Source organism: Lipotes vexillifer, unplaced genomic scaffold, assembly GCF_000442215.2.
Source record: "Lipotes vexillifer unplaced genomic scaffold, Lipotes_vexillifer_v1.1 scaffold216, whole genome shotgun sequence".
Classification (NCBI taxonomy): Eukaryota; Metazoa; Chordata; class Mammalia; order Artiodactyla; family Lipotidae; genus Lipotes; species Lipotes vexillifer.
The window spans coordinates 2,102,604-2,113,390 of NW_006779100.1; the positions used below are offsets into that span (position 1 = coordinate 2,102,604).

At 52.6% G+C, this 10,787-nt stretch overlaps 1 protein-coding gene across 1 annotated transcript in view; it reads left to right on the forward strand.

Moving 5' to 3' along the window:
- Positions 1-6,700: 6,700 nt before the first annotated feature.
- Positions 6,701-10,787, forward strand: part of KSR1 (kinase suppressor of ras 1) — a 35,547-nt gene continuing 31,460 nt past the window's right edge. The window contains exon 1 of the mRNA XM_007452395.1: positions 6,701-6,830. Coding sequence (XP_007452457.1) covers positions 6,722-6,830 — 109 coding nt within the window. The 5' untranslated portion in view covers positions 6,701-6,721. The remainder of the gene's footprint in view (positions 6,831-10,787) is intronic.

Below are 10,787 nucleotides of genomic sequence, written 5' to 3' on the forward strand. Positions count from 1 at the left end.
GCCTGGGTGGGGGGTGTCTGGTATGTATATGTTTCTCTAATCCTGGTCTTCTGGCCATTTTCAAACAGCATCCAGGAGGAGCAGTTTTGGAAATGTGTGTTGATGACACATAGAAAGGTGACAAAATGTAGGCTGCCTAGATGGCAGATGTGGGCCTGCCTTGCCTCTCCGTTGTGTTCCTCTTCTGCTGATTGTGTGCTGGGATTGGATGGGGAGAAGACATGTCAGCACAGGGAGAGGCAGGCAGGAAGGAGCAGTGAGACCCAGGGCCACCAGGGGATGGAGCCCAACATAGTTAACGTGCGTTTGTTGAGTGGCTGAATGACCCACGAGGTCAGGGGTTGCTAAATTACAACCTATGGGCCAAATCCAGCCCAGCACTGGTTTTTACACAGCCTTTCGAACTAAAGAATGGTTTTCACATTTTCAACTGGTAGGAAAAACAAAACAAAGCAAAACAAGGCTATTTCGTGACATGTGAAAATTATATGAAATTCAAGGTTCTGCGTGCGTACTTAAGGTTTTATTGGCACATAGCCACAACCATTTGTTTCCATATTGTCTATGGTTGTTTTGGTGCCCTGATGGCAGAATTGAGTAGTTGTGACAGAGACCATATGGCCTGCAAAGCTGAAAATACTCACTCTCTGGCCTGTTCAGAAAAAGTGTGCCAATTCCTACACTAGGTACCTCGGGATTTATGGGAGGAAGAATGGGGCCTGGGAGGCAGCCACAAGACAGGCTTTCCCGGAGGGTGGGCCCAGCCCCCTGGGGTGATGGTGGTGGCTGTGGTGAGAGCAGCTGCCGCCAGAAGCTGGAGACCTGGTCCCAGGCAGAGTTGGAGAGCACCCGCCTCCTCCAGAGGGCAGGAGGGGGGCTGAGGGGGCCTGGCAGGCTCGCTGAGGGGATTGAAAAGGAATGTAGAGAGAAGACCCACTGGGAGGCCTCCTGCAGCTGCTTTCAACCCCACAGCTGGAGCGCACCCCGCAGCTGGACAGAGGAATAGGGCACAGCGTGGAGTCTGGAAAGCCAGATGTGACCTGTGATGCCAGGTAGCCTCTGGCCTGGGAAAAAGATCTCACTTTATAGAGCAAAGAAGTGGGCACCAGTGCAGGCAGAGCCAGCTGGCTGTGAAGAGGCAGAGGTGGCCCATGCCTCAGCCTCATCTGTCAGGCTGTGTGGCCTTGAGCAAGTTACCCACCCTCTCTGAGCCTTATCATCCATCTCAGGCTGTTATGAAGACTGCATGTGCTGACCTCTATAGTTCATCTAACAGAGTGCCTGGCACCCAGGAGATGAGTAATAAATGCTCGTCACTCACCCTTTCTTGATCCCCTTCTCCTGCATCCCTCCACCTCCGCACCACTTTCTGAGGCTTTTAAGCCCAGACATACTAATGCGTAGGCCAGAGACAGCCACTCCCTGAAGGGTCCACCAGGCTTCCCGCTCTGTGAGCCCCTACCCTGCCTAGGAGGGGGGGAGGCAGCAGTGTACAGGAGAGCGTATCTCCCGGGACATCTATGAGCTTGAGCTAGGCTAGAGTTGGGTTGAAGGAGTGTGGGCTCATGAGAGGACAGGTCTGCCTTCTCAGACCCTTTCTGCCCTGGGCTACTTTAGCCAGACTTAAGGCCCTGCAGCCTTTTTGCCTGCATGGTCCTTACCCCCAGAAATTTTGATTTGATTGGTCTGAGGTGGGACCTGGGCATCAGGATCATTTTTTAAAGCCTCCCAGGTAATTCCAGGGTGCCACCAGGGTCAAGAGCCCCTGATCTGATCTAGCCAAACCCACTCATTTTATAAATGATGAAACTGAAGCCCAGTGAAGGGGCAGGAACTGACCCAAGGTCAAGAGGGTTCCAAGGACCAAATCTGATCCTTCTTTTGCTGTACTGGTCAGCTAGCTGGGAGGTGGTAGAGAGAAGCCCTCCCGGAAGGGGCTGACTTCTCCCAGGAGGGGCTTTTTCTCATTTTCTAGGGCTGGGATAGTGACTAGGTCCAGGACTGGTCCACAGACAAAGCCAGTATCCCCAAGCTGTCCGCTGATCTCCATGGAAACCCCAGGAGGCGCCTGACCCAGGCCCCTACTGCCTTAGCCCCTCCTGTACCTCCCAGAATATCCAACTATTATTATCCAAGTCTCACCCCTCCCTCTCCTTCAGTGCCAGCGGTGGTGAGAAGGCAGGAAGGAACCTCCGTCAGGTTCTCCTTTGCCAGCTGGAGGCATGGGGGCTCCCGGCCTGGGCTGCCATAGGAACCCCTAGCTCCTCTGCCTCTTCTGTCCTAGCTCTCCCACTGAGCCCTGGCCACAGAGGGGTACCAGGGTCCCATGTCACCATCCACACGGTTCTGGGGGTCCACCTCTGGTCTCTCTGGTGGGACCAGTTCCCAGGCAAGCATCTGTGGGGAAGGATCCTGGCCCCTGAATTAAGCCCCAGCCAGGGAAGCTGGTGGACACCTCTGCTCATGCACCAGAAATCCAGGTTCGGCCTATGGACCTTGCGCGCCTGCCGCACTGATTGAGACAGTTACTGCCATGACTGATCAATGCTGTGCTCTAGGACTAGACAGAATGCTAGACGGAGACACCAAGTATGGGCTTGCGTCTCTGTCTTCCTTCAGCCCAGGCCTTCACCCGAGTTCCGTCCTGAGCTGCCACAGATTCTTGCGGCACGCGGTACACACACAGGCTGTGACGCCCATGGCATTTCCACGGCCCGCCTGACCGGCCACGGCTAGGGGGACGGCCTTCAGTGTCAGCCGGCACAGGTGCTAAGTATAGACTCCAGGCAGCCCCGTGGCTGCTGGTAAGTCCTGGGACACCATTTGATACCCAACCTGGCCTGTGACGCCAGTTGCCGTCAGCAGCTGGGATGGGTGGGCTAAGGCGCAGCGTGTTTGGCCCAGCCCGTCCCCACCTTCTGCTGCAGAGAACAGAAGCAGCAGTTTCGTGATCACAGATTGGGAGTCATCTCCATGCTCCACTGGTCCTGCCCTCTAATTATTATCAGAAAGAATAACATAATGTCACCTGCCGGAGACATAAGTCGTGGCTCGAGGGAACGGGCAGAGGCGGGGAGCCAGTGTGCCCTGTCCTGTGGCCCCTCTGCCCACCTCTGCGCTCACATGCTGACCCGAGGCTGGGTGGACCCAGAGCAACTCCCGTAGCAGGCTGGGCAGCCATGTCTTCCCTTCGTGGTTTCCAGTTCACATTTTCTTCTTTAGACAGAAGCTGTGGTGGGGTGGGCAATAATTCTCCTTGAAGCAGTGTGGACACTCAGCCTTGGTCCCTTCTCCAGAACGCCAGGGTCTGGACGCCTGGCTTTGAGACAACTTGGCATCTTCGTGTGACTCCAGGCAGGTGGAGGCCCTCCACAGCCTTGGGGCCTCTCAGACCTGAGAGCATTTCAGGGCGCCTTCGCCTGCTGGGCTGTCGACAGGCCCGTGAGTTCACTGTCAGCAGGCGTTGAGGCTCATTCCCTAATTTGCTTTCTTTTCAAAAAAAAAATCTATTTATTTGGCTGCGTCTGAGCTTCCTTGCGGCATGTGGGATCTTTATGGCAGCGCTCGTTGGGGTGTATGGGCTTCTCTCTAGTGGCATGCAGGTTTTCTCTTCTCTAGTTGTGGCCCGTGGGCTCCAGGGCACATGGGCTCTGTAGTTTGCGGCACCTGGGCTCTCGTTGAGGTGCTCGGGCTCAGTAGTTGTGGCGCGTGGGCTTAGTTGCCCTGAGGCATGTGGGATCTTAGTTCCCGACCAGGGATCGAACCCGCGTACCCTGCATTGGAAGGTGGATTCTTTACCACTGGACTACCAGGGAAGTCCCCCTAACTTGCTTTCGGTTTAGAGATTATCCAGAACAATTGTACCTGAATTACTCTCGTCTGAAATAACTTCCTAACTGCGACTTGGCTGTGCCTGTGGCTGTGAGGGGGAGAATCGCATCCATGTGTGAGGTTTGGTGGAGTACACAGGAGGGAAGGGAAAGCAGCCCCTGCTGCCTTATTCCCATGGGGTGGACTGAGCCCTGAAGTCTCAGGGGAGTGAGAGAAACTTTCCAGCTCATTCGAAGCTGTAAGGAAATACCTTTTTCCCCCCTTTTTTAAAAAAGGGAATGGATTTGAACATATTCTCTCTTTGCTTGCTAAAGACAAAGGACTTCCATTTTACAGTATATGTGTATGTATATGTATATATATATGTTTTTCCAGAAAGCAGGTAGAAATTAATTCCTTTACTTTGAAAAAAATCATTTTCCCCAAGATAGCTGCTGCATCCCAAGGCTTTGCCCAAGTTCACGAGTGACAGTGGGGAATAGTTGAAGGAGCTTTGGGACCCAGCACACTGGGGTTTCAGTTGTGGCCTCGCCATTTATTAAGCTGCACTGCGTGAGGTCACCGAGCCTCAATAAAATGGGCTTAACAGCATCTCCTTGCTGAATTGCTTTGAGTGGAGACAGTATACAAAGCCCTGAACGTATTGTAAAGCACTAGCAAATAGTTTGTAATAATAAATGTAGTTATTATGCTTGAGAAACTGAAACTTGGTGTGGGCAGGGAGGAAAGGAATATAAAAGAAAAAAAAAAATCTGAATTTGCATTGTAGTTAGATTGGGGATTGGGTTCCTAGGCTTGTCTTCGTCATCATCAATCCACCTCCATCCCCAAATCAAGCAGCTACTGAGATACTGGAATCTCCACTTTCCGTAGAACTGCTGAGTCATCACAGCCTTGGGGAAATGCGCATGTGTGGGTGAGCACTGAGGGCACCCGAGGGAAAGGTGGAGTGTTGTTTTGTGCAGGTCAACATCACTTCCATTTGCTCTCCCCTGACAATATTGCCAAATAGCTTTTCATAGAGAAATGAGGGCAAAAGATGTCAAAATTGCATTTCAGTGAAGAGTGTTATTGAAGACAATAGAGGAAGACACATTGATTGAACAAAAGCTTCTGCCCTGGGACCATTATCTAATCAGCCTGCTCCGTGTGCTGTTCTTATCCACGGTTTCCCGTTCTCATTTTATCATCTGGAAGGATTTCTGACAACCAGGGGTTTGTCCAAACCAAATGATGAGCTTCTTGGTTCTTTGGGGTATCTGTTTATTTCTAATTTTTGGTGTGAGTCATTCTAAACAGCCATGAGATTCTTTCCCACAGCCCTGGAGATTGAAGAATATACATACAAGACACAAAGGTGGGGAGAGGGGACACGGCCAGACACCAGGGGCCACATGCCAGGCCTCAGATGTGGCCCCACCCCCCACGCATCACAGAGCCCCCAAACCATTGCCCTAATGACTCATAGCCGGTATCTTTATCAGGTTCAGTTTTGACACTTGAGTTTAAGATTTATAGCACCATGGATTGACTGACCATAACATTGCTCTCGTAAAATTAGGCACAGCTTGCTAATCAGCTTAGATCAAAAACTGCAAGCTTATATGAAACATTTGATGTGGGATGTTTGGCCTTCCCCGTTATAGAAAATCTGGAAACTCCAGAAAGGGGACAACACCCACACACCCCGCACCCCCTCCCTCCGCAAGCTCACCACTGGTCCCATAGCTCTTTGAGCTTTCCCTCTGCTCGGCCATATCTTATTGCATTGCAATAACTTATTTTCATGTCAGTCACTCCACAAGCCACTTGAGGCTAGGGACGTGTCCCATTGTTCTGAGCTCCAGGCTCCGTATCACATGTGGCTCAAAGTAATCAGAGCCGGAGGGGTTTCCCCACTCCTTGATGAGAGGAAAGAGCTTTGGAGTTAGGCCTTGATTCAAATATTCGCTCTCTATATTCATTTTCTTTGCTGTATAACAAATTACCACGAACTTAGCTGCTTAAACCATCCCTCATATGTTAGCTCACAGTCCTGCAGGAAGAAGCCTGGATGGAGAGGTCCCCACGGGCTCGTCCAGCTTCCCTGCTTAGCGACCTGCCCGGCCAAAGTCGGGGTGTCAGCTAGGCTGGCCTCTTACCTGGAAGCTTTGGGAAGAACTCACATCCAAGTGCGTTCAGGTCTTTGGCAGAATCCACTTCCTTGTGGCCTCAGGCCTGAGGTTCCCTTCTTGCTGGTCAGCCAGGGGCCACTCTGTCTCCTCGAGGCCACCTCGTTCCTTCTGTGTGGCCCCTCCATCCTCAGAGTCTGCACCAGTCTTTCCATCCTTCGGGCATCTCACTTATGTCCGCTACCTTGAAACCTTGGAAGGGTGAGACTGAGAATCAGATAAAGCCGGGCAGTAAGGACCTACACAGTGCTTGGCGAGGGTTAATTCTTTGTAATCCTTCTCTCCATAAGCCAATTTTATTTGAAACCTATTTTGTCTGATTCAGAGACAGCAAAATTGTAAAGGGCTATCTTTATCTGAAGTCGTGGTGATTCATCATTCTCCTGTGGAGAAGACTAAATAAAAAGAGACGAGAAGGGAACACGCTCTTATCAGAACTTTTCTGGTATTTTCCTTCCTTTCCCCCCAACCCCAAGTTTTGGCATCTCTGCTTCAGCTGCTGTCTCAGAGCGCTGGGGGCAGGGGCCAGGGTTGACTGCTGGTGTCCTCAGACAAGTGGCGGCTCCAGGTCAGAGGCCAGCCCGCCAGCAGCTGGCCCCTGCCACTCAGCGGGAGGCTGGTCCCGGCTGGGAGGAGGGTGACTGCTCAGCCGGCTCTCCGCCTGTCCTGTGCCTCCTCAGGAGATCCTCTGCGAGCTCACGCTGGATGCCCTGCTGGACATGAACGAGGCTAAGGTGAAGGAGACGCTGCGGCGCTGCGGGGCCAGTGCCGAGGAGTGTGGCCGCCTGCAGTACGCCCTCACCTGCCTGCGGAAGGTGACAGGACTGGGTAGGTAGGACCAGCCCCATCGTTTCCCTCTCCCTTGGCGTGGACACTGGACTTCTCTCCCAGGCTTGGCCTGGTTCCCTGGGCGCCAGGGCTTTTGCTGGGATGGATGACGGGGTGGGGCCAGTGTGATCAGGGTCTCTGGGCCAGCTTGGAACGGCCAGGGTCCACGCTCAGAAAGCGTGTGATGGACCTGACCCGGGGCAGAGGGCTATCCCTGAGACAGAAGGCTCCCAGATCCCAACTGGGCTGGCCAGTATGAAGCTTGAGCCATTGTTAGGAACCCCGGGCTGGTCTGCTGGGCAGGGCCGCACGATTTGCTCCTTGTGGAGCACCTCTGTGGGGCTCTGTGACTCTTCAGTAGTTTCCTGCAGTCCAGCCCCCTCCCTCCCCTCTCCCTGCCCTCTCCCTCCCCTCCCCCTCCCCTCTCCCTCCCCATGGGCCAGCTGGCTGGGCTGTGTGCTCAGAAGGGCACACGCTGGTGTGGGCTCAGCCTGAACCAAGCCTGAGGAGAGAAACTGTACCTTGTTTCAGCTGTGAGTGTGGACATGGCTGCCTCAGGCAAAGGGTATAATCCTGGCATTATGAATAATGTTCCTCGGGAATTATTTGCAGGCTTTCTAAATCTTGCCCTGGAAACAGCTTCAAATGCCCTGACTTAACGCTCCCATGACCACCCAGATAAGCCTTTAAAATGAGCCTAATGAATGGAATTTGCTCCATTTTTTAATTCGCTAAGCCACTTGTCTTATCTCTGGCTGCCTGAAGCTTAAGGAAGGCTCTGAGGTTTATATTCTACTTCATTTTTTTTTCCCCCAGAGAGGACTGTGCTTAATTTCTTCCCTGGCCCCACTGTACCAAGTCTTCCTCTGAACACAGAGCCTAGAGCTTCACTCAGTTCGGAAAACCTCAATACATCTGGCCTCTGGCAAGTGCCACGGAGTAAACAGGACAGGGACCATGGTTAGCAGTCTTGTCCCCACATTTTACAGAGAAGGAGACTGAGCCCAGAGAGGGTAAGGGGCTTAACCAAGGACACACAGCAGTGGGTGGCAGAACTGTGATTTGAGCCTCAGCCTTTGCCACCTGTGCACATTTCACTGTCTTTTTTCTTTATGTTAAGAGAAAAGATATTTCTGATGGATTAATTTAGCCATTGCTGTCAGTCACCTTCAGACAACAGTCAGGAAAAAAAAGAAAAAAAGAAAGAAAAACGTACTTGCCACCCAAGCTGGGAATCTGGGGTACTTTATCGGCCCTCCCGCTCTATGCCTGCATTATAAACAGTTGTAGAGGAGCCAGCCATCGGGTGGCGGTGACCCCCGTGTGTTAAGGCTGCTGTCTGTCCATCCTGGGTGCCAAGATAGGAAGATCACTAATTTACGAAGCACTTCTTATGTGCCAGGCACTTGACACACATGTGGCAACATCCTTTTTGTTTGTTTGTTTGTTTTGCGGTGCGCGGGCCTCTCACTGTTGTGGCCTCTCCCGTTGCGTTGCGGAGCACAGGCTCCGGACGCGCAGGCTCAGTGGCCATGGCTCACGGGCCCAGCCGCTCCGCGGCATGTGGGATCTTCCCGGACCGGGGCATGAACCCGTGTCCCCTACATCGGCAGGCGGACTCCCAACCACTGCGCCACCAGGGAAGCCCAGCAACATCCTTTTAAGAGGTGGTGGTGAGCCCCTTTTGTAGCTAAAGCATCTGAGCACTGGAGGCCCTGGATGAGTTGTCTGGGGTCCCGCACCTGACACGTGGCAGAGCTGGGCTTTGCACCCAGTTTTCTTCCTCAGAGGGTGCTTTTTCCACTGTGTCCCCGAGGAGGTCCTGGGCAGAGAGTCTATTCCAGGTGCTTCCTTCTCATTCCATCTTGGCTTGTGATACCCCTACATCCCCAAGAGGGACCTGCCACACCCCAGTGCAGGACACAGGCAGGCAGATGGGTCTGCCCAGTAGTGGCTGCACTTCGAGTGTACCTGCCGGGGGCTGGGTGGGTAACTGTGATCACCCTGTCTCTCAGGTCATGCAGTCAGAGTCTTCATGGCACCCGGCAGGGCCAGGTGAGAGCAGTCAGGCTGCAGTAAAGATAGACTGTGGAATTAGACTGCCTAGGCCTAGCACTCTGCTTAGCCACTTAGAACCCGTGGGACCCTGGCCAGTTATTTAACCTCACTGTGCCTCATCTTCCTTATGAGTAAAATGGACATAACAACAACACTTCCTCTCATAGAATTGGATTAAATGAGTTAAGGATAAGTACTTAGTCTAGAGCCTGGCGCATATTAGATGCTCTTTTCAGTATTAGGCCTGTGGGATCATGGAAAATGCGGATGTCTCTGGTCTTAAGAAACGTAATGAAGGATGTTTCTTTATGCCAGTGGCTGGTGAACAGGAGAAGATCATGCTTGCCGATACTTCCTGTCCGTCATCCATGGCAGACATCACTAATCAATCCCTGAGCTCTTCCTACTTAGTGACTCCAGAGTCATTCTCAAGCAGCCACTGCCAGTTGACTGGTGTTGGCATGCACAACAAGAGCCATTTGCCATCCATGAGCTGGCTCAAAGCAGTGGTGATTAAATAGACAATTTGAAGAATTGAGGGCTTGTTTCCTTTGGTGGCAGACTTGCCCATGGATCCATGGAACTCATTCTTTCATCCCCTCAGCAAGAGTGTGTTCAGTGCCTCCTATAGGCCAGTTTATAAATTAAAGTGTAGGTCTTGGCCACAGTTCTAAAGGAGCAAGCATAAAGGAATACACAGACTAACTCATTCTCCAAGTTGATCCATGAATAGAAAGTCACCATGCAATGAGGTAGGAGGAAGGACGTTTGAGGAGGGGATGGAATGGACAAACCCTAAGAACTGCGAAGGATAATCCCTCTCCATCATCTCTAATAGATGGCTCTGTGGGCTAGGCTTGACCACCTCTGATGGCAGAGAGCTCATTACCTCCGAAGGCTGTGCCGTTACAGGTTGTTCAGCATTGGTAGCCTTGGGGGAGGAGGCCCAGTGCTGTGGTTGAGATCGAGAGCTTGGTTTTCATCCTACTGCTTACTTAGCTGTGTGACCTTGGCAGTGTACACAGCCTCTCTGAATCTCAGCAACCTCACCATGCTGGCGGATTTAGGAAGAAAGGGTACAACTCGCAAAGTAGAAGGATTACCGGGTGAAAGTTCATTTTGCCTTGAGTCAAAATCTGCCCTCCTGTACTTTCCAGTCATTGATAAATACGAGGAGGGAGGTGTCTTCTTCCCACAACAGAGTCTCTGTGGACGGGGGTCCTTTCTTCCTGCCCCTACCCCTTCACTCTCTCCCCATTTCCTGTAAGGTCAAGCCCTTGGCAAGACATCCAAGGCCCCTCCGGAGCTGGCCCCAGGTGGGCTGACCCTCCAACTTCATCTCTTTTTTTTTTTTTTTTTTTTTTCTTGCGTTATGCGGGCCTCTCACTGTCGTGGCCTCTCCCATTTGCGGAGCACAGGCTCCGGACGCGCAGGCTCAGCGGCCATGGCTCACGGGCCCAGCCGCTCCGCGGCATGTGGGATCTTCCCGAAACGGGGCACGAACCCGCGTCTCCTGCATCGGCAGGCGGACTCTCAAGCACTGCGCCACCAGGGAAGCCCCCAACTTCATCTCTTGCCTCTCCCTGGTTTGTCCCAACCTCTCAAGCCATGTGGGACGCGGAGTCGTTGCCCGAAAGTGCCGTGTGCTCCCTGCCTTTGCATGCACTGTTCCCTCTGCCTGGCACACCTTCTCCACTTTCCCCAGCTGGCCCAGCCCTGTTGCCACTCCACTGGGAAGCCCCCTGACCCCCAAGCTATTTAGGGTCCTCCTCCGCTGTACCCTCTCAGTCCCATGCGTCTCTGCGTCAGCACACAGCACGCCGTGTTAAGTGTCCGTCACTCTTACTGGACTCCTCAGGCACCACGGATGTGTCTTTTTTTTTTTTTTTTTTTCCGGTA